This window comes from Sus scrofa, chromosome 4 (assembly GCF_000003025.6).
Source record: "Sus scrofa isolate TJ Tabasco breed Duroc chromosome 4, Sscrofa11.1, whole genome shotgun sequence".
NCBI lineage: Eukaryota > Metazoa > Chordata > Mammalia > Artiodactyla > Suidae > Sus > Sus scrofa.
Window position 1 is genome coordinate 64,716,314 of NC_010446.5, and position 24,349 is coordinate 64,740,662.

Sequence of the window (24,349 nt, forward strand, 5' to 3'; positions counted from 1 at the left end):
CAGCCCACGTAGAGATGACACTCTGTCTGTAGTAACCCTTCACAGACATCATCGATAGAATTGCTATCTGTTAAGGAGGAAACATTTTTTCCTGATGTACACTGACATGGTATTTATGCCACGGGAGGAATGGTTCTCGGTGTTTGCCCAAGCAGCTCCCTTCCACCAGAGAGTCAGTGTGTCCCGAATGGAACAGCCACTGTGCAACCAAGTCCCCACCAAACCAAGTTTATGATTAACCTCTGAATCCGAAAGTTTATTCCCTTTCTTGTGCCTTCTGACCTCAATTCTGTGCTAACTGAACATTTATCAGCCAGAGTCAGATGACTAAAATTGGTATGGTCTCTAACATCATCAGTGTACTGGAACTGCCGTTATATAGATCATCATTAATGTACAAACTCAGGTTGTTTTTCCAGAGGAAGATGGGTTTTTGTCCTATAGGAAAGACATGGCACTTAGTAGATAATTCATGAACAGTTACTGACAAATGAATACCTTAATGACGGAGACTTTTCATCGAGACTAATCTTCTCTCCCCCAGCCTGAAATAGGAAGGTATTACTGTGAAACAGCATGAATTAAGAAGTTTGCCAATTGGTTCTTGGAGTTCCCATCATGGCGCAACAGAAATGAATCTGACTAGGAGCCATGAGGTTGCAGGTTCAAACTCTGGCCTTGCTCAGTGGGTTAAGGATCCAGCGTTGCTGTGAGGTGTAGGTCGCAGATGCAGCTTGGATCTGGCATTGCTGTGGCTATGGCGTAGGCCAGCGGCTGTAACTCCGATTCGACCCCTTACCTGGGAACCTCCTTGTGCTGCAGGTGCCACCCTAAAAAGCAAAAATAAATAAATAAATAAAATAAAACAAGAAGTTTGTGAATTGGTTCTGGAAGAGGAAAATGTCACCCTTTTATTTCTTCAAGAAAGCTTCAGAAAGACCATCGTCCCTTAAAATAGTGAGGAAGGATGAACAAGTATAAGCAAGATTCAGAACCACTAGTAGAAAAATATAACTAATACATATGGTTGTTTGAGTAAAGAAATGAAGCAGGAGTTCCTGTTGTGGCTCAGAGGGTTAAGAACCCAAAAGAGTTGCCATGAGGATTCGAGTTTGATCCCCGGCCTCGCTCAGTGGGTTAAAGATCCAGTGCTGCCCCAGTTGTGGCATGGATCGCAGACATGGTTCCAATCCAGTGTTGCTGTGGCTGTAGCATAGGCCTGCAGCTGCAATTCTGATTTGACCCCTAGCCTGGGGACCTCCATATGCCACAGGTGTGGCCCTTAAAAAAAGAAAGAAAAAAGAAATGAAGCAGTTCAGGTATCCACCCCCTCGCTTCCCTGCTGCCTTCACTTTCATGTACATGAAAAACTTCAGTGATCCGTCTAGTATGTAGTGCAGAAGACTAGGTTTTTTAAGGAATACCATTGAATCAGATTCTTTCATGTTTCTGAAACATTGGAGTTTGTTGTAAAGGATCTCAAAAGCAGAGTGGGTCACAGCACATCTTCTAGCACCAGAATATCTGGGTTTGAATGCTCATTCTGCCATTTCTTTAGAGAATAACTTGGGCAAGTTACATAATTTCTGTATAGAGTAATGAAATGCCTACCCTAAAAGGCTGTGTTAAGGAGTACAACTTTTAAAATATGTAAGGTCCTTGGAACAGCACCACGTTTCTCTTAAGTGCTATGTAAGCATTCAATATCACTGCCATTACTTCTTGTTCAGACTCACATTTAGCTGTAAGTTTTTCCAAAGAACTTTCTTAAGGCAAGATTACCATTGTCAGGCTAAAGTAACATACAGCTGGTTTTCAGGCACATTGGAAGCAAAGCAATTCATGCATTTTCTTTAAATGATATTTGTGAGAAATATGCTGATATTAACTCATGTTCTAACCGTAATTATCTTCCATTTAATTTTCAGGAGAATCCTCATTGACACTGGAGAACCAGCCATTCCAGAATATATCAGCTGTTTAAAGCAGGCGCTGAAGGAATTTAACACAGCGATCCAGGAAATCATAGTGACTCACTGGCACCGTGATCATAGTGGAGGCATAGAAGATATTTGTAAAAGCATCAGTAATGGTAAATAGAAAACACTGGTTAAGCTCATTGAAGAAAACTGTGTTTTCAGAATTATTTAATCCAGAAAGCTAGGAAACCATTGACTGAATACGTAATACTTTTAGAAATTAATTTAACTTGAATATTGTCCCTAGTTTTAACAAAAGAGATGATCTGTTTTCTATTTCAGATCTCTTTTCCCTCCTGTTTTTCCCCTTTGCCCAGTGATGAAGGTCAGTTTCAGTTGGTGTGACAGTTACTATTTCAGATGTAGTAATAGAGCATTTACTGTGTGCCAGGCACCTCGGTGAAAACTTGGCATGCGTACTGGGAGGTGGGTGCTGGTACCATCTACATTGTCACCGTGGCCTCGGGTCTTCCACAATATAAGGCGTTTACCATGATGAACTGAAATACTGGGGACAGATCATCACATTGCCAGTTCTCTGTCCCTGAAACGTGTTCAGTACTGACACTTTACTACCTCCCTTATTCCCGTATCCCTCCATCACACACAGAGATGTGTCCATCCATCCATTCATTCATTCCTTTAACAAATATTGCGTCATGGCTCAGCAGTTAGTGAACCCAGCTAGCATCCGTGAGGATGCAAGTTCGATCCCTGGCCTTGCTCAGTGGGTTAAGGATCCAGCATTGCCATGAGCTGTGGTGTAGGTCGCAGGTGCAGCTCAGAGCCTACGCTGCTGTGGTGTAGGCCGGTAGCTACAGTTCCGATTGGACCCCTAGCCTGGGAATCTCCATATGCCACAGGTGCTGCCCTAAAAGACAAAAAGACAAATATATATATATATATATATATATAGAGAGAGAGAGAGAGAGAGAGGGAGAGAGAGAGAGAGAGAGATACTGGAATGACTGCTGTATCCAGGAGCTATTCTTGGCACAAGGAACCTCACAAAGGACTGCTCTCAGGAAGCTTCATTCTAGTAGGGAAGGTAAATGGTAAATGAATCACAGGGCAGATGGTGACAGGTGCTCTAAAGAAAAATTAAGCTAAGCGAAGGCAAGGCGGGAGGGAGTAAAGTGGAGGAGGGTGGTGGAGGTGACATCCAGGTGGGAAGAGAGAGGATATGCCGTACAGTGTCTGAGAGCAGGGCACTGCCAGGGCAGAGATGCTGGAATAGGGGTGTGCTTGGCGGGTCCAAGGACAGGAAGGACAAGGAAGGCAAGAGCATCATTCGCTAAGTGATGCTCACAAAAATTTCACTCAACTAGCATTTTTTAATATTTTTAATTACCTTTTTAGGCCTTGAGACCATAATTGGGACACCAAGATACCCTCAGCTACAGCACCCAGTCTCACCAGGCTGCCCTCTGTAAAAACCTGTCTACCCTAACTCTTAGCTTCCAATCCAAGGGGACCACACCCCGAAGAAAATCACTCTCTCTCAGTCTGACTTTGTCCTCACCTTCCTTTCTCTCATCCATCATTAAATTTTGCAAATTAAAAAAGCCAAGGCGAAGGGCCTTAATTAGCCTTGGTCAACTCTTTTAGCGCGAGGGTCAATTTGAAAAATTAAAACATTTATGGCCCCTTTTTTTCTCCTTCATAAATCAGCTTTATTGAGCTTGAACTTGCATACGTAAAATGTACCCATTTTAAGTGAGTAGTTTGGCATGCACCTCTAGGACCACACCAGTCAAGACAGAGAATGCCCCCACCACCCCAAAAAGAGGTCCCTGCTGCAGAGACCCCCCCCCTCACCTGCTTTAATTCACTGAAGATTGAGGTAACTGTGTTCCAAGTTTCCCCATAACAGAAGGATACAGAACCACTCACTGGCTGGCTGCTTTTACACCAAAGCAAGTGTATGAGACTCACCCGTGTTTCATACATCAGTAGTGTGTTCCTTTCTTATTGCCAAGTAGTCATCCATGGTACACATGTGCCACCACTTGTGGGTCCGTTCAGCTGTTAATGGACATCTGACCAGCTACTTTCAATTAAAAATTAAAACAGTTTTGGAGTTCCCATTGGGGCTCAGTGGAAATGAACCTGGCTAGGGTCCATGAGGATGTGGGTTCAATTCCTGGCCTCGCTTAGTGGGTTAAGGATCTGGCGTTTCCGTGAGCTGTGGTGTAGGTCGCAGCTGCAGCTCAGGTGCCACATTGCTGTGGCTGTGGCGTAGGCCGGCAGCTGTAGGTCCAGTTGGACCCCTAGCCTGGAAACTTCCATATGCCACAAGTGCAGCCCTATAAAAAGTAGAAAAAAAAATTAAAACAGTTTTGGGTTCCCTACAAAATGATGAATATTTATATAATAGATTACCTATTATATTGATTTAAAGAAAATGGAGAATAAATTTGATACTGCTTTATAGCCATGCAGACTTGAATACTTATTTAGATAGTTTGCTGTGTTTTGTTCTAAACTTTATGGAAGCTCGACCAGCTACACACAGACCTTGAATTGCTCAGCATGAAAACTGTTCAGAGGTACTTTTCAGAATCCGCTCCCAGGAGTTCCCATCGTGGCGCAGTGGTTAACGAATCCGACTAGGAACCATGAGGTTGTGGGTTCGGTCCCTGTGCTTGCTCAGTGGGTTAACGATCCTGCGTTGCCGTGAGCTGTGGCGTAGGTCGCAGACACGGCTCAGGTGCCACATTGCTGTGGCTCTGGCGTAGGCCGGAGACTACAGCTCCAATTGGACCTCTAGCCTGGGAACCTCCATATGCCGCGGGAGCGGCCCAAGAAATAGCAAAAAAAAAAAGACAAAAAAAAAAAAAGAATCCGCCCCCAGAGGTCTCGTGTATATCTTCATTCTCTAAATCCTTAATCGCTAGCATGCTTGTTCCATTTTGCTTTATGATTTCTTTTGGTTCCATATTTTAATTACTAGTTTAAATTTGTTATACTTTTGTTTCATTATTAGTATGGCAGAAGTTTTCCAACTACTTTACAGTGTTAATAACCTATGTTTTTACAGGCCACACCAAAATTACGATTGCAAAAAAAAAATTATAATTGCCATTTATAAGATTTCTATGGGAAGGTACAGTAACTCTGAAGAAACCTGCTTACAAAATTTTTGGTTTTTATTTTTTGTCATTTTAGGGCTGCACCTGTGGCATATGGACGTTCCCATGCTAGGGGTCGAATCAGAACTGTAGCCACTGGCCTACACCACAGCAACACCAGATCGATCCATGTCCTTGACCTACACTGCAGCTCATGGAAATGCTGGATCCTTAACCCACTGAGTGGGGCCAGGAATCAAATCTGTGTCCTCATGGATACCACTCAGGTTCATTTCCACTGAGCCACGATGAGAACTCCCAAAAATTTTAAACACAATCAGCATGTGATTTCGGAACACTTACTGGCTTACAGGGAACCAGAATTTACCAGACATGAGAATTACAAAGCGTCAGGCTGCTTGTGTGTTTTGGTTTGGTTTGGAGTAAATCTTTTAAAACCTGTTTTGTTATCTGATAGTTATTATTTTGCATCTGAAGTCGGGCCTTTGCCATGTATTTAACACTGAGTCCTAGGAGTCAGACGTTTGCTTCTGTGCTATTCAATTAGAATGTGTTTTTATGAGAAAGTATTATAGGAGAGCAGTACCACATGTTTGTATCAGCTTAAATAATTAGCATCGGCATCCATGCCAATAATAATCCATTATTCAAACCTTAAAAATAATTGAGGGTTAAATTAAAATAATTACATGATAGAAAGATAAGTGGTTCCAGGGGCTGGGAGAAGGTGAAAATAGACTGAGTACCATTGGGTATGAGGTTTTGAAAATGTTCTAAAATTTTATGGCAATATGGTTGTTCTTTAAATATATGACAAAAAAAGAAAGAAAAACCCCACTGAATTGTACATTTCAAAAGCGTACATTTTATAGTATCTGAATTACATCTCAATAAGCTTTTATTTAAAATAATTATTGAAGTTCCCTGGTGACCTACCATTTAAGGATCTGGTGCCGTCACTGCTGTGGCTCAGGTCATTGCTGTGGCACAGGTTTTATCCTTGGCCTGGGAACTTCCATGGGCCATGGGCAAAGCCAAAAATAATAATAATTATTATTATCATATGATTGCTTTCAGCATGCCCTTCGCCATGCCTGCATAGACTGCTATTGTGAATAGGGTATGTGTTTTCATATATGCACATAATTTTAAAAACTGACACAGTTATTTTATAGTGTGACACTTGTTTGTAATTTTGAGATGAGAGGTTTTTGAATGGATCATCTGCCAAAGATTTCATAACTAGAGCTAGAGTATCTCCACTTTTTACTGAAAGACAAAATTATGCACATTAAAAAAAAAAGGTCAGAAGCTACATTTAAGGTACTTTCGTTACATGAAACAAAAACAAACACAGAAACCTCACTATCTCCCTCTAGAATGAAGACAGCGTTATTATGTAATGTCAGTGCCCAAACTAGCATATTATTTTTTGCTTCAGCCTCTTAAGATACAAAATAACGGAGTTTGGAGCTGGAGAGGAAAGGTCTGGTTGTGTTATTTTATTTTTGTTATCCGCCCTTCTAGCCAGATTTCTAGGTCTTGTTAATTTTTCTCGAAAGGTCTTTTTCTCTCTCCATATTTCCACTGATACCACCCCAGGCCTCATGCTCGTTACCTTCCAGCTGGGTTATTACAGGATTATTTCTGATCTCTCCCCCTCATCGCCACCTAGAGCTGCCATATTAATCAGCCTGATAACACTATTTCATTTTCTTACTAAAGAGTATACCTTAGGAGTTCCCACTGTGGCAAAATGGGTTAAGAATATGACTGCAGTGGCTGGGGTTGCTGCAGAGGCAAGGGCTCAATCCCCAGCCCAGCACAGTGGGATAAAGAACCTGGCATTGCCACAGTCTCAGCATAGATCTCAGCTGAAATTCAGATTCGGTCCCTGGCCCAGCAAATTTCATGTGCTGCAGGTGTGGCCGTTAAAAAAATATATATATATGTGTGTGGTAGCCACATACCAGTGAATTTTAAATTTCTCTATCCTGTGAAAGGCCCTTTCAGGCCCTCCCTGATCTGAGCTCATCTGACTTCTCCCACTTTACCTCTGCTCTTCCCAGCCGGAGTCTTGCATTAGACAAGCTGGTATCATAGCTTGGCACGCAAGCTGCACTCATCCTCATTTCGGTGCCTTTACTAATGCTGCTCCATCTCCCTACAGGACTTTCTCTGAACCTTTTCCCATCCTACTCCTTTAAGTCACACCTCAAGTTCCATCATATTTATTGAATCCTGTACTAATTGTGTCTCCTTTTCTCATCTCCTGTTGCTTTTATTAGCTGAATTGTCCCATTTAACAGCCATTCAGTGGAACGAAGTGCCAAGTATAGTTCTCCAGGTATTGCCTGTTTGTGTCTTCTTTCCCAAACTATGATGGTTTTTAAGCACTTTGATGTCCTGGTGCTCGTATTCCTACACATAGCATCCTGGTTGGATAATTGCCACTGAACTGTTGATTGGTTAAGTAACTCATTTTCTCTGTGTTGGTGAGGGTAATAGGACTTACATTTATTTTAATGGTTTGATGTCTTAGCCCCGGGGTTGGGGACTTCCTTTCATCAGTCACAGAAAGAACTTTGCATTATCATCCTTTTATGATTAAGTACTGCCACAATGCCATGACTTCTTTAGCTCTATGTTAGGCACCTAGATAAAAGTTCCCAGGTTCTGTATTCCTGCCTCTTCAGCAACCATCTTGACCTCAAAACTGGCTGAGATTATGAAGAGCTACTTAGAAATTTTTGCATTAAATAGGAGTGACTAGAAAAACGCAAAAGCTTTTGTGTAAACCTGGAGGGGCATGAGAGAATTAAAAACTCTTTTGTTAAGATGGAAGAAATAGTTACCATTGCTGAGATGAGCTGCTGTAATTCATCCCATTTTCTGTGGCTTCTTACTGCTCTATGGAAGTTGACCTGTTAAAGGGATGAATTATCATTTAAAATGTGACTCAGGGAGTTCCCGTTGTGGTGCAAGGGAAACAAATCTGACTAGGAACCATGAGGTTGTGGGTTCGATCCCTGGCCTCACTCAGTGGGTTGAGGATCCAGCGTTGCCGTGAGCTGTAGTGTAGGTCACAGATGCAGCTCGGATCCTGCGTTGCTGTGGCTGTGGTGTAGGCCAGCAGATACAGCTCCGATTCAACCCCTAGCCTGGGAACCTCCAAATGCGGTGGGTGCGGCCCAAAAAAGACAAAAGAATAAAATGTGACTCAGGTAAAAATAAAAAATAAAAAAATAGAATTGAAAAATCGAACAACAAAAAAATGTGACTCAGGGGAGTTCCTGTTGTGGCTCAGTGGTAATGAACCTGACTAGTAGCCCTGAGGACTCCGGTTCAATCCCTGGCGAACTGTGGTGTAAATCACAGAAGCAGCTCAGATCCCACATGGCTATGGCTGTGGTGTAGGCCAGCAGCTGCAGCTCCAACTCGACCCCTAGCCTGGGAACTTACATGCCGTGGGTGTGGCCCAAGAAAGACGAATAAATAAATAAATAAATAAATAAATAAAATACTCAATTTTTAAAAAGTAAATAAAAAAAATAAAATGTGACTCAGTATATTTTACATGTTTTGTGACTAGACACTACATACTGCATTAAAAAACTCCCCCGGCATCCTGAGAGAAAAGAAGTTATTGGAGATGGAGAGCAACAGTATGTTTATGTGAAAGATGGAGATGTGATTAAGACTGAGGGCGCCACTCTTCGGTGAGTTTAAGTATCCTTGAGCCAGGGAAGGCGGGGCAAGGGGGGAGTCTGTCTGTGTGTGTGTTACAGAAGCAAGGAAAGGAAGATTTCTTTTTTTTTTTTTTGTCTTTTTGCCATTTATTAGGCCAAACCCACGGCATATGGCAGTTCCCAGGCTAGGGGACCAATCAGAGCTGTAGCCACCAGCCTAAACCACAGCCGCAGCCACACCGGATCCAAGCCGCATCTGTGACCTACACTACAGCTCACGGCAATGCCAGATCCTTAACCCACCGAGTGAGGTCAGGGATAGAACCTGCAACCTCATGGTTCCTAGGTGGATTCGTTAACCACTGCGCCACGATGGGAACTCCAGGGAGAGAAAGATTTCTGCATATATGTGTGAAAATAGCTCAGGAAAGTTACAAAAGATCTGCTCATGTTGGTTTTTCTGGGAGAAAAAACGGGTTGCTTGAGAAACACAGGAAAAGAAAGACTTTCCACTCTGCCTTTTTAAAATTATTCTTTTGGGAGTTCTCTTGGTGCTCAGTGGGTTAAGGATCTGGCATTGTCACGGCAGCGGCTTGGGTCACCGCTGTGGCTTGGGTATCATCCCTGGCCTGGGAATTTCCACATGCTGTGAGGGTGGCCCAAAAATGAGATAAAATAAAATAATTCTTGTGAATTAATTGATAACCTTTTTTAATAAATAAAATTTAAATTTTTAAAAATAGACTAGCATTTTCTGCTAGGGTGATTTAGGGATCTATCCATCAGTTAAATTCAGGCTTTTGTCATACTCTCACTTCCAAAAACATGACCCATCCCTAAAGTAAATACATTTCAGGCCAGACCCATAATTCCCCATGACCTATCTAAGGGTTTCAAAAACGTGTTGCAAACTCGGTGACTTTGAAAATGAACTGATTCTGGTTCTCTCTCCCCCACAATCTGTATTTGCTTCCTGACTTCAGAAAAGATATTTTTTTCTTCTGAGATAGAAGCTGACTCCTCTTCACCCTTATGCCCTCCCCCTCCCCCACCTGCCACTTCTCATCCGGTTAGTTTTTAACCTCAGAAATAGTTGTCAGTGCTGGTTTTTTTTGCATGGCCATGACCTCTGCTACATCCTTAAGCTCCTCTCTGTGGGCTTTCTCCTTTCCAATCTGCCCTTCATACCCTGTGTCACATGAAACCTGGAACAACTCTCACCGAGTACAAGATAACATTCTTCTCCCGACCATGTCACAGCCTGGACCCCCACTCTTCTGGTCTTCGCTCCCATCCCTCCCCTGGCAAACACAGCCAGATGTCACCCCGGTCCCCCCACCCCCGTGCCCCCGCCCCCGACACCCCAGGCACGTGCTGTGTGTCCTGCCTTGGCTTGTGCCTTCCGCTGTACTCGGCATCACCCGTCCCCCCCCACCTTGTCTCCCTGATAAATTTTTCTCTGTTCATTCTTCACACTTAATCCACATGCTGTTTACTTTAGGAACCCTGTTCAGGCAGAACTAACTGCTCCCTCTGCTACCTTTCCTATAACCTTTAATATTTCATTGTAGCACTTATTAAAACTGTATTATAAAAGTTTGTGTATGTCAGTAGTTATCTCCTGAAAAGGCAGTCAACTCCTCAGGTTCACAATATTAGTTAATTCTAGTTGCCGTGGTCAGCTAACCCAGAAATGAGTAATGGCTCAAACGTGAAACAAGTTTACCTCTCACTTGCATGAAGTCCAAAAAAGGGTCCCAATCAGTGAGTGGCCTTCCAGCAAGTCAGGCCCCAGGCTCCTTGCATCTTGTGATTCCACTGCCCTCAGTCCTTGGCCTTCAAGGTTGCCATGCTCACCTCCATCCACCCAGCAGGTGGAGAAAGAACAAGGAGGGAGTGTTACATGGAGGGTTTTCACGGACCAGGCCTTCTCTTGCCTTGGCTGGAAACTCAGTGATGCGCCACCCCTGACTGTGGGGAGACTGGGAAATAGAGCTTGACTTCGTGCCCAGGAAAATGCCCAGGTTTGATGATAAGCTAGCCAGTCTCTGACACAGGCAGATCCCAGATCCATCGTCACATCCTCGGCCCCTGGTACTTAGAAGGTACTGGTTATTTATCCTATGTGTAGTAAATTTACTGTCTACAAAGAGGCGAGTAGAGGAGTAGGCGAATGAGAAAGAGAAAATGAAGAAACGGGTATCTGTGCCCCCTTCCAAACAGCATTCACTTTTACCCACTGTGTTTTGATTGACAAAATTTAATTTATAAACCGACACATTTCTGAGAATTTTCTTTCTCTTGTTGAAAATATGATAGTATCTCGTGTAATTGGCTCATGGTACCAAAGGAAAACAAATATATTAATATTTCTTCAAAAAGTAGTCTTTTTTTTTTTTTTTCTTTTTATGGCCACACTTGGGGCATATGGAAGTTCCTGGGCTAGGGGTTAGATCAGAGCTGCAGCTACTGGGCTTCACCACAGCCACAGCAACTCCAGATCCCAGCCACATCTGCAGCCTACACCACGGCTTGTGGCAATGTCAGCTCCTTAACCCACTGAGTGAGGCCAGGTATCGAACCTGCATCCTCACAGACATTATGTCAGGTTCTTAACCCACTGAACCACAATGGGAACTCCCAAAAAGTATTTTTGAGGATACAGGCTTTCCCCCAACACACACCAGCCCTCGTGAATGTGAGAGGGGTCGAAAGAGTAGGTATTTCCTTGAGTCTTCTATCTCAGAGGTGTGAGAATCACAGTGCTGGTTTGCAAATTATCACAGATTCATGAATGTCAGATCTATACCTAGTTTGCAGATTATGACTGTTTAGTCCTTGGAAATTAACTGCCACCCATCTGTCATGAACAGACCATGTATTTTAAGCTTTTTATTAGACAAAGAACATAGAAAAGTGTACATATAATCAGTGTGTACAATGATGAATTGTTACAAACTGAACAAACTGTATGCACAGAACTTAGATCAAGAAATAACAGGGAGGAGTTCCCCTTGTGGCGCGGCAGAAACGAATCCGACTAGGAACCATGAGGTTGTGGGTTCAATCCCTGGCCTCGCTCAGTGGGTTAAGGATATGGCGTTGCCGTGAGCTGTGGTGTAGGTCGCAGATGTGCAGCACAGATCTGGCGTTGCTGTGGCTGTGGCATAGGCCAGCAGCTGTAGCTCCAATTCGATCCCTAGCCTGGAAACCTCCATATGCCAAAAAAAGAGAAAGAACAGGGAGTTCCAGAAAGAAAAAAGGTAAATGGCACTGGAGAAAGAATACAAAGAAACCTTCAACTTTATCTGTAATCTTGTTCTTGTATTTTTTTTTTTTAATCTCAAGCAAATGGCAAAACTCAGTTGTGTGTTCTGCATAATGGTTTGTTTTTTTATTCTCTGTACTTTGCCTGTACTTAAAGTTTGTTCCAATAACAAACAGGTTACATGAGTTGAAAAAAAGAAAAAGAAATAAGAAACAACAGGGAGTTCCCTTGGTGGCATAGCAGGTTAAGGATCCGGTATTGTCACTGCTGTGACTTGGGTCACAGCCATGTGGGTTCAGTCCATGGCGTGGCAACTTCCAGAGAGAAAGAGAGAGAGAGGGTGGAAGGAAGTGGGAGGGAGGGAAGGAGAGAAGGAAGATACTGTGTAGATACAGGTAACAGAGTAGTGGTTACCAGAGGGGAGGGGCAGGGGCAAAATGGGTAAAGGGATTAACCTTACCGTGACGACGGAGAACAAATTGTTGGCAGTGAGCGCATGTAGGGTATACAGAAGCAGAAATATAATATTGTATACATGAAATGCATATGTTATAAATCAGCATTAGTCAATTTAAAAAAAGATTTTTAAAAATTCTTTAAAAAAAAAAAAGTAAGAAACATTATCAGTGCCCCCAAAGTCTCTCGTGTCTTGCTTCCTGATGGTCAGTCGAGTACCATCTCAGATTCACAGAAGTGAATTGATGCCTAGGCTCTCCATATGATCTGAGTTCTATTTAGTGTTTGTTTTACTGCATTCTGATTAAGATAGACTAAGTATGGAAATCTCTTAAGATTTGAGAGGAAAACTAATACAAAGAATCAAAAAACTAAACTCCCTTTTTAAAAAAGACTATAAAGAATCTTTTCACAGAATATAAATTCTACTGATACTAAAATCTCAATAAAACATTTAATTTACTTATGACTGAGGCTTCCAATTTCCATTTTTCAGTCAAGTCAGTAAAACTCAATTGTTTTAAATATTAACAAGAAGACTCTTTTTTTTTTTTTTTTTTGTCTTTTTGCCTTTTCTAGTGCCACTTCCTCAGCATATGGAGGTTCCCAGGCTAGGGGTCGAATCAGAGCTGTAGCCGCCGGCCACAGCCACAGCCACAGCAACACAGGATCCTTAACCCACTGAGCAAGGCCAGGGATCGAACCCACAACCTCATGGTTCCTAGTCGGATTCGTTTCTGCTACGCCATGATGGGAACTCCATCAAGTTAATGTTTTCATTTCCTGTGGATACGTTCCCAGAAGTAGAATTGCTGGGTCGTATGGTAGTTCTTTTTTGAATTTTTTGAAAATTCTCCGTATTGTTTTCCATGGAAGCTACACTAATCTACAATCCTACCAGTAGTGCACAAGGGTTTCTTTTTCTCCACGTCCACACCAGCATTTGTTATGTCTTGTCTTTTTGACGATGGCCATTCTGACAGGCATGAGGTGATATTCATTGTGGTTTTCATTTGCATTTCCCAATGCAGTGAGAATGGTGGGTAGTAATGTTGAGCATCTTTGCATGTTCCTGTCAGTCTTTCATGTATTGTCTTTGGAAAAATGTCTATTCAGGTCTTTGGTCATTTTTATAATTGGGTTGTTCTTGTGCTATGGAATTTATGAATTCTTTATCTATTTTACATATTATATTAACTCCTTGTCAGATATATGATTTGCAGTTTTTTTTTCTCCATTCTGTAAATTGTCTTTACATATTTTTATAGTTGCTGGAAATATACCTCCTGGAATCATTTTCATGTAACATTGAATACTTTTATTAACAGGTTGCAGCAGATTTAATCAGACAAGAGATGATTTCTAACATCTCTTTAATACCTTGTCATTGGTGCTACTATAAAATTGTAATTGTTTGCAATATATAAAGCATATACTTAGAAACTGTAAAAGCATAATAGTTCTTAATGTCAGTTAATGCTTCTCAAAAATAATTGTTCCCATTATACTAGTATCTCATGTTCTTATACTTTATATCTATTACATTTGTAGCAGATTTTTAAGGCTTTACATTTCAAAAATTAATATTAAGGATTTGTTTTTTGGTTTTTTGGGGGTTTTTTGTTTTTTTTGTTTTTTTTGTTTTTTTGTTTTTTTTTTTGGCCACAGCTGCCGCATATGGACGTTCACGGGCCAGGGATCAAACCTATGCCACAGCAACAACTCAAGCTGCTGGCTGCAGTGGCAACACTGGATCCTTAATCCACTGTGCCACAAGGGAACTTCAAGGATTTGATTTTTTTGGCAGTGGGTGGGGGGAGGCAAAGGAGAAACTCTTCTAAGTTATAATCATTCCAATTTTCTTCAATACTGTAATTTTTTTTTTTTTTTGTCTTTTCTAGGGCCGCATCCATGGCATATGGAGGTTACCAGGCTAGGGGTCTAATCAGAGCTATAGCTGCCGGCCTATGCCACAGCCACGGCAACGTGGGATCTGAGCCGAGTCTGTAACCTACATCACAGCTCACAGCAACGCAGGATCCTCAACCCACTGATCAAGGCCAGGGATAGAACCCGCAACCTCATGGTTCCTAGTTGGATTCATTAATCACTGAGCTGCTACGGGAACTCCTTAAATACTCTTAAGAGTTAAATTTTGTCAAATGTATTTGCAGTATCTAGGAAGATAATCTTACTAGTTTTCTCCATAGCTTTACTGTTATTTTCAGGGATCTTACAATATTGAAACACCCTTGCATTTTTTTGAATAAACTTTATTTGGTCATGATGTTATTACTTTTAAATATGCTTTTGTACTCTATTTGTTAATATTTTGGTTAAGATTTTTCTAACAATATTCATTAGTGAGACTGGGTGGTAGTTTTCTTTTGGTGCAACCTTTATCAGGTTTGGGAGTCATAAGTTTTCCCTCTTTTTTTAATGTTCTGGCATAGATTAAGTTGTAGTGAAGTTATCTGACTTTTAAATGTTTGTTAAAATTAGCCTGTGAAATACTGAGCCTTTAGTTGCTAATGACAATTGTACATCTTTTTAGTGAAGCTTCTTTGTGGCTTCATAGTAAATTGATCCAGTGAGTTAAGCTTAATGCGTATAACTTTAAGCTTCTGTGTGTACTTTTTATAGATTTTTTTTTTTTTTTTTTTTTTTTGGTCTTTTTAGGGCCACACCTGCAGCATATGGAAGTTCCCAGGCTAGAGGTCGAATCAGAGCTATAGCCACCGGCCTACCACAGCCATAGCCACACCAGATCTGAGCCACATCTTCGACCTACACCACAGCTCACTGCAATACTGGATCCTTAACCCACTGAGCGAGACCAGGGATCAAACTTACATTCTTATGGATACTAGTCAGATTGGTTTTTGCTGAGCCACAATAGGAACTCCTCGACTCTCTTTCTAATACAAGATTTGACTTAAAAAATTATGTAATCTAATTGTAATGTATACATATAAGGATAACCTGACCCCCTTGCTATACAGTGGGAAAATAAAAAATAAAAAAAAAATTATGTAATCTAAGAAACTTTAATGTTGAAGGAAAACATTACTGGAGTTCACCTATGACACAGGATCTGGCAGTGTCACTGCAGCAGCTCAGGTCACTGCTGTGGCGCAGGTTCAATCCCTGGCCCAGGAACTTTCACATGCCATTGGCACAGCCAAAAAATAAATAAAAAGAAAAGCTCAGGAGTTCTTGTCATGGCTCAGCAGAAACAAACCTGACTAGTAACCATGAGGGCGCAGGTTTGATCCCTGGCTTCACTCAGTGGGTTAAGGATCCGTCATTGCCGTGAGCTGTGGTATATAGGCTGGCAGCTACACCTCCAATTGGACCCCTAGCCTGGGGACTTACATATGCCATGGGTGCGGCCCTAAAAAGAGGAAAAAAAGAAAAAAGGAGGGAGGGCGGAAGGAAGGAAGAAAAATTTATCATGACTTCCAGAATCTAAAAGCCAAATTTAAAAATACATTTAGATCACTAGGCAGGCTCATCAAAGCCTTGAGAAAAAGAGGCATTGCAGGATTGTCTTTGACAGTGTATGGCTTTGTTGTGCAGAAAAATACACGCATATGACCGACATCTGTAATTAAATAGGTGAAAATGGATGCCTCGAGGGAGAAAAAATTAAACAGGGTGGAGCAGTAACAGTAACAAACCTTGAAGGACTGTTTGATCCCTTGCTACATCTTGTTTTTTCCTTCTAGGTATTTACTTATTAATTTCCCACTCTGAAAAAAGTAGAATTGGTCTTTCTACTTCTATTTATGGGCACCATTCCTATTTTCCAGCCTTCTGATGTCATAATTTAATGTTTATGTTATTCATATTATTTACAGCTGAACCATGTAGTAAACTATGCTTACTTTTCCTTTCCTGCAGTTTTAATAATTGCTTTGTTATTTGGATAGATTTCTATGTATGTATCCTTAATTCAGCTCATTATATAAATGTCCTCCCAGGATGTTTAAATGGATCATCTTCTGGAAGAACCTGCTTCATAGTCTCTTGACTTGCTGTGTCCTGGATGGGTTCCCTCCAGGCTGACGCTACTGTCATCCCAGAATCCGCTTCACACTCATCTGGGGGGCTCCCCTTTGCCTCTCTCCAGTCTTGGATCTCCTATTTCCGGTACCCATAATCTTCTTTCTTGGTACTCCTTTGGCAGAACACATTTCCAATAGTTTCTCTTTTTGGTAGAGCCCATCTCCAGTATCTTCCCAAGAAAGGGTGCATTTTTAAAACCTTACATGTCTAACAATGTCTTTTTTTAATCCAACAAATTTAAGGTGCACTGAGTATAGATTCCAAGTTGAAAGACTTTTTTCCTTTTCAGTGTCATGAACAAGATTTCATTGCCTGCTAATTATAATGTTGCAATAAAGAAATCTGAAACCTTTCTGATTCCTACAATTTTTTTTTCTTATTCTTCACTTATGTTCTGGAATTTCCCAGTGATGTACCTTGGTGGGAGTGTACAATGCTGGATCCTTGAGACACCTTTTCAGTCTGGAAAAATGTGTCCTTCAGTCCTCACAAGTGTTCTTGAAGTTTCTCCTTGATTATTTTCTCTCATCTGTATTGTTCTGCTTCATTTACTAAAACCTCCATTGTTTTGTTTGAACTCTTAGACTCATCCTCGAACTTTTGTCTTTTCCTATTTTCCATCTTTTTACCTTTCTTGCTGTACTTGCCTGGAGGTTTTTATCCGATTTATGTCCTAATCCTATTAAATTTTTCATTTCTCTTCTCACATTTTCGTTTTCTGGAGCTCCTTTTGCTCCCTAATAAATGCTCCTTTCATACTATCCTTTCTTGTTTCACAGTTGCAGTTTCTTCTCTGAGGACATACAGTTTTTGTGGGCCTGCTTTTCCTTGGGGTGGGTGGGGGGGTGTTTTCTTAGGTTTTTGGACATTTTCCTCCTCGTAGTGTGTGGCCTCCAAGTTATTTTGTTTTTGTTTTCTCTCCTCTGTGCAAGATGCTTTCTTCAGCTGCCTGGTGATCTGCCATTTACTCGTGTTTTCTAAGGGAGACTACAGAGCTAGTTGGGAGCTCTGAGAATGTGAGGAGGGCTTCTGTAGGTTGTGAGTCCCCTCACATTCGATGGGCAATCTAGATGAGTTGCTTAGATGGGGAACTTCTGACACTGGTACCTTAGAGCCTCTCTTCCTGAGTTGTTAACATTTCCCAGAAAAGACTCTTCTAATCTTCATGTAGGATGGAAGCTGAGTGTGGAAAGGCAGCTCGGGGATTCTGTTTCCAGGGTAGGGTCACTACCTCCATCTGTGCCTGTTTTACCCTCTTCAGAGATTAACTCTTCCCTTCGTGGGGCTGGAGTGCTTGTCAGGCTACTCAAGATGGGAGGGGAGGAGTTCCCATCGTGGCTCAGTGGTTAACGAATCCGACTAGGAACCATGAGGTTGTGGGTTCCATCCCTGGCCTTGCTCAGTGGGTTAAGGATCCAGCGTTGCCATGAGCTTTGGTATAGATTGCAGACGCAGCTTGGATCTGGCGTTGCTGTGGCTCTGGCATAGGCAGGTGGCTACAGCTCTGATTCAACCCCTAGCCTGGGAACCTCCATATGCTGTGGGAGCAGCCCAAGAAATGGCAAAAAGACAAAAAAAAATGGGAGGGCAAAGATCTGAATGTTTGTTTAACAGACTCTCAACCAATCCTCCTTCATATTTTAGCCTCCCCTCCCCCATTTCACCTTCTCCTGTCAGGTTCCTGGTGCCCCAAATCCTGAGACCAGAGAATTTCATGGTGCACAGCTGGTTGGGTCTTAGCTTTCATCACTGCCAGCTAAGACTTCTGTTTTCTCGTGTCTCTTAAGTCACTTCTCACTCATCTGTCTTCTTCCTAGCTTCTAAAATTTTAATGATGTGGTTCATTTCCTTCCCCCCTGTGGGTTTATGCCATTTTTTAAAAATCTCTTTATGGTTGACTTGTTGGTGTTTCAGGAAGAAAAGTAAAGATGCAGGTGTTCAATCCATTGTCTTTAACCAGAAACACACGTTCATTTCCTAAATAGTAAATACAAATATAGAATTATATTTGCCCTATCCTCACCCCAAAAATCCATCATTGAGAAGATGTATTTAAAGTAGTCCAAGCACATAAAGATGCAGTACTACTTAGAATAGGCAGAGAGAAGGATAATTACCCTCTTAAGCCAAATAAAATATAATGTAAGCCTGACTTCATCAGACATTGATTGCTGTCTCCTGTGATTCAGTTATCTAAACTGTAAAATAGAGATTATTAATAGTACCCACCCCATAATAGTAGAAGGATTAAACGTATAATGCCTGTGAATCCCTTAGTGCCTGCCACTGGAAAGTAATATAGTGGAGTTCTCTTGTGGCTCAGCAGGTTAAGGATCCAGTGCTGTCACTGCAGCAGCTTGAGTTGCTGTTGTGTCATGGGTTCGATCCTTGGCCCGGGAATTTCTACATGCTGTGGGTGTGGCCCAATGTATATATATTAGCTACTACTGAGTGTAGCACTGGGGATGTAAAGATGAGAATAAAACAAGATTCCTACCTTTCAGGGGTTCTTAGCCTTGTGAGGTAGAATAGTAAATAAACAGGAAAACAATGTGAAACCCACAATAATAGAAGTATACCTCAAAGTATAGGACTCATAAGAGGAAAAAATAACCAATATAGAAGATTGTGGCTGAGAAACCAAGGGCTACTTCACAGAACAAATTATTTAGACTTAGCTCTAGAACTGGCTTATTGTCAGGAGAGACATAAACCTTCATGTAAAGGTGAATAGGAATTATTGAGATAAAATATTTGTTACACTTTTAAAATATTATAGTTTTGTTTATCAACAAGAACTGAAATTTAGAGGAGAGGACAAAGAAAATGAAGGTATGCCGAATTTTTATTATCTTGGGGTGAAATAGACAAAAACTGCTTCAGCCTTAAAATTTTTAATAAGAAAGAAAAAGCATGTTTTTTTTAAACTTTCATAAAACCACTACTAAAATAAAATATATACCATTTATTAAGCATGCAACTTTGTGCAAAATACTATGCTGAGCGCTTAAATGCATGTCTTTAAATCTCCCAGCAATCCTTTGAGACACGTATTATTCACATTTCAGTGAAAACCTGCCATTAAGAGAAGGTCGTTTGCTCAGTTCCTTACATCTACTGGTGTGTGTCGCTTACAAATCACTAGAAAAAGACAAGAGGAAAGAAAATGCAGTTCCTATACCCAAAGGTGACAGCAAGGAAATCTAAAAACCAGAAAGCTTAAACTTTAATGACTAAAGTGAGGCAGACATATTCATTATGGAGGAATAGGAGGAATATGTAAATAGCATAACTGCTCTGTTTAAAAAAAAAAAAAACCTCTGATACCAAATCAGGAAACAACCGAAAAACACCATTTTTAAGGATGCTCATCTCAGTGTTGTTGATGGAGGAAAACTGCCCAGTAATAAGAAATTAAATGAATTGTGATTCACTCAAATAGTGGAATGCTATGCAAACATTAAGAATCATGTTCTAGGAGTTCCCGTCATGGCACAGTGGAAACAAATCTGACTAGGAACCATGAGGTTGCAGGTTTGATCCCTGGCCTCGCTCAGTGGGTTAAGGATCCCGTGTTGCCGTGAGCTGTGCTGTGGTTCGCAGATGTGGCTCTGATCTGGTGTTGCTGTGGCTCTGGTGTAGACCAGCAGCTACAGCTCCAATCAGACCCCTAGCCTGGGAATCTCCATATGCTGTGGGTGTGGCCCTAAAAAGACAAAAGACCAAAAAAAAAAAAAAAAAGAATCATGTTGTAGAAAAAATATTTAATGACGTAGGAAAACACAGTATATTAAGTGAAAAATTTTAATCAGATATTAAAATATATTGTTAAGACATAAATATGCCAAAGACCTTTAAAAATGTCTGTTAGTGGTAGTAAAAGCATTTATTCTGTGGTATATGGAAAGACTGGCCAATGGGGACCTGCCATATAGCACAGAGAACTCTACCCAGTATCCTGTGATAATCTATGTGGGAAAAGAATTTGAAAGAGGATGGATGTGTGTACATGTATGGCTGAATTACTTTGTTCTACAGCAGAAATTATCACAATATTTTTAATCAACTATACTTCAATAAAACTTTTTAAAAATTTTAATATAGTTGATTTACATTGTTCTGTCAATTTCTGCTATATAGCAAAATGACCCAATCATACACCTATACACACTTTCTTTCTCATATTATCTTTCATCATGTTACATCACAAGTGATTAGACATAATTCCCTGCGCTCTACAACAGGACCTCATTGTCAATCCATTCTAAATGTAACAGTTTGTATCTACTATTAACCCCAAACGCCCAGTCCATCCCACTCCCTCCCCCACCCATTCCCCCTTGGAAACCACAAGTCCACTGCCCATGTCCTTGGGTCAGTTTCTGTTCTATAGATAGGTTCATCTGAGCCATACTTTAGATTCCACATGCAAGTGAACAAAACTTTTAAAAATGAAAAAAAAAAAGCCAAAAAAATAGTAAAAGCATATAATCCAGCAATTTCACTTCTGGGTACATAGCCAAAGAAAATGCAATCACTACCTTGAGGGATATTTGCACCCCCATGCAGCACTATTTATAATAGCCAAAACACACAACCAACTAAAGTGTCTATCAGTAGATGAAAGGACAAAGAAGCTGTGGTATGTATCAATGGGATATTATTCAGCCATAACAAATGTAGAAATCCTTCCATTTGCAACAATATGGGTGATCTTGAGGGCCTTGTGCTAAGTGAAATCAGTCAGAAAAAGACATACTGTCTGAGCTCACTTACATGGAGAATCTATAAAAACCAAATTCATAGAATCAGAGAACAGATTGGTATTTGTAAGAAGCAGGAGGTAGAGGGTGGAGAAAATGGATGAAGGTGGTCAAAAGGTACAGACTTCCAGTTATAAATAAGTTCTGAGAGAGTTCCCACTGTCTGGTAACAAACCCAACTAGTATCCATGAGGACGCAGATTTGATCCCTGCCCTCACTCAGTGGGTTAAGGATCCGGCATTGCTGTGAGCTGTGGTGTAGGTTATAGATGCAGCTCAGATTCTATGTGGCTGTGGTGTAGGCCGGCAGCTGCAGCTCCAATTTGACCCCTAGCCTGGGAACTTCCATATGCCGCTTGTAGAGCCCTAAAAAGCCAACAACAACAACAACCAAAAAAAAAATGCACACTTTATGACATCTCACTCCTAGATATTTCCCCAGTTTTTCCTAAAAATATCTTTTACTCCTGTTTCCATTTCTTTTTTTGATCCAGGATCCAATCAAGTTTTATGCATTGCATTTCCTTATTCTGTCTCTTTAGCCTGTTTAAATCAGAACAGAACCTCTGCTTTTCGCCACCCCCACCCCACCATGGCCTTGACAGTTTGTGTCAGTTATCAGTAGAGTATCCCACATTTTGGATTTGCCTTGTTGTTTCTTCATGATTAGACCCCACCTCAACCTTTTTGGCTGGAATGTACGGTAGGTGGCATTTTATGACCTCACATCAGGGATACACATAAAGTCAGGTTGTCACACTACTGATGGTATGAATTTGATCTCTTGGTTAACATGATGACCCCAGCCCCCTTCATTGTCAAGGTTATTTTCCCTGTGTTGTTAGTAGTCTGTGATTGAGATTTGGGGACTGTCCTGCTTCCCAACTGTCTTTCATCCAGTGGTTTTAGCACCTATTGATGATATTTGCCTTAATCAATTAATACATTGGAAGTAGAAAAATTGTGACTTTTCTTATTCTATTATTTCTTCCACTGTCTTTTTCTATTTGCTGGCATTCTTAAAGAAGGATTCTCCTTGCTATCTAACACAGAATGCCTCCATAACACATTTTACTTTAAAGACAAAGCTAAAAAAGAGAATGAAATGATGAATTCATGATTCCTCAGTTCAATTAATAACCCCCCCAAAAATAAACAACACAAGAACCCCCACAAAAAAAAAATGTAGCCCACCTAATCCTCAGGGCAGAGCCTCCTTGCCTGCCTGCCTGCATCTCTCACAATCGTCTTATCTTATAAACCTATTCCTTGCTTATCACATTGTTTCTCACTGAATTCCTTCTGTGCTGAGGCACAAAGAAGCTGAACCTCAGTAAGTCAAGACACCAGATGAGTGATTCCAATTTAAAAAGTGTGGGTTCAAGTCCCAATGTGTTCAAGTCATAAGTGTTGGCAGTTTCATGTATATGTGTGTTGTATGTATATATGTGTATAATTATGGGTATACCTTACCTTTATGTATGTAAATTATATGTAACATATAAAACAGTGTAATGATATATTTTATATATAACAGTAAAGACCACTTCTAAGCTAAAAAAAAAAAAACCCCAAAACCTTAATTCCCTCATTTCAAATATATTTTTCCCTTACCCACAGTGAAAACCTTGCTTCTCCACATCAGTTTATTTATTTGTTTATACTATCATACAATAAACACTTTCATTTCAGAAACACAATAATCAATAACACTGCCAACAATAAGCCTATGGCTATGTCATCTACCTAGTATATGGTAAGATTCACTTTTTTTTTTTTAGGGCCACACCCATGACATATGGAGGTTCCCAGGTTAGGGGTCGAATCAGAGATGTAGCCTCCAGCCTATGCCACAGCCACAGCAATGCCAGATCCGAACCCCATTTGCAACCTATACCACAGCTCAGAGCAACACCAGATCTTTAACCCACTGAGCAGGCCAGGGATGAAACCCACATCCTCATGGATACTAGTCAGGTTCGTTAACCACTGAGCCACAACAGGAACTCCTCACTTCTTCCTGTATTCAATGTTAAGGTTTTCTTTTATCTCTTTAATTTTATGTTTAGAGTATATTAAAATGTACATAGCTTGAAGGTTAAAAAACTTTTTTCAAAGTTTTAATCAAAGAAGTCTCCCGGAGTTCCCGTCGTGGCGCAGTGGTTAACGAATCCGACTAGGAACCATGAGGTTGCGGGTTCGGTCCCTGCCCTTGCTCAGTGGGTTAACGATCCAGCGTTGCCATGAGCTGTGGTGTAGGTTGCAGACGCGGCTCAGATCCCGCGTTGCTGTGGCTCTGGCATAGGCCAGTGGCTACAGCTCCGATTAGACCCCTAGCCTGGGAATCTCCAAATGCCGTGGAAGCGGCCCAAGAAATAGCAAAAAGGCAAAAAAAAAAAAAAAGAAGAAGAAGTCTCCCATCTCTGTTCCCTCTGCCCTACCTGCCTACCCCCCATAGGCAACTGTATTCATTACTTTTTATTTATTCTCCCTGACTTGCTTTTTGCAAAAATAAGGACATATATACATATATTTTTTATTTCCCCATCTTTCTTAGACAAAAGAGCATACTGGGAACACCCTCTGAACTTTTCTCTTTATCGTTTGACAGCATGTCCTGCAAATTACTTCATTTCAACTCATAGAGATTGTCCTCATTCGTTTTCATGGCTGCATAGTATTCCATTGTGTGCATATACCATACTTTAGTATCCATAGTGCCCTATGGATGGACATCTGGATGTTCCTAATAGTTTGTTATTACATATAATTAATAATTTACATATATTTGTAGAGGTGTATTTTGCAGGGTAAATTCTAGCAGTGGGATGAGAGATCAAATGATTAATATGTATGCGATTTTGCTAGAAAATTGCCAAATTCTCCATATGAGCTGTACCATTTTGCACTCCCACCATAACATATGAAAGCACTTTTTTTCTCAGTCCTACCATAGTGTGTTTGTGTGTACATATGTATATATACATACATACATACATATTTGAAAAAAAAGTTCTTAAATAATAAAGCACTG

The 24,349-nt window shown here is 40.9% G+C and overlaps 2 protein-coding genes across 3 annotated transcripts in view; one reads left to right on the top strand and one right to left on the bottom strand.

The window, feature by feature from the left end:
* XKR9 (XK related 9) overlaps positions 1 to 11,182 on the bottom strand; it is a 48,762-nt gene extending 37,580 nt beyond the window's left edge. The window contains exons 1-2 of one of the 2 annotated variants that reach the window (XM_021089254.1): positions 10,487 to 11,182; positions 7,927 to 7,995 (exon numbers count right to left, since the gene is read on the bottom strand). The gene's annotated coding sequence lies outside the window, so the exon portion shown is untranslated. Of the gene's footprint in view, positions 1 to 7,926; positions 8,072 to 10,486 lie in introns of those variants that run through there. The other variant, XM_021089255.1, reaches the window with a different exon arrangement.
* Positions 1 to 24,349, top strand: part of LACTB2 (lactamase beta 2) — a 38,175-nt gene that overhangs the window by 5,537 nt on the left and 8,289 nt on the right. The window contains exons 2-3 of the mRNA NM_001243410.1: positions 1,929 to 2,092; positions 8,664 to 8,790. Coding sequence (NP_001230339.1) covers positions 1,929 to 2,092; positions 8,664 to 8,790 — 291 coding nt within the window. The remainder of the gene's footprint in view (positions 1 to 1,928; positions 2,093 to 8,663; positions 8,791 to 24,349) is intronic.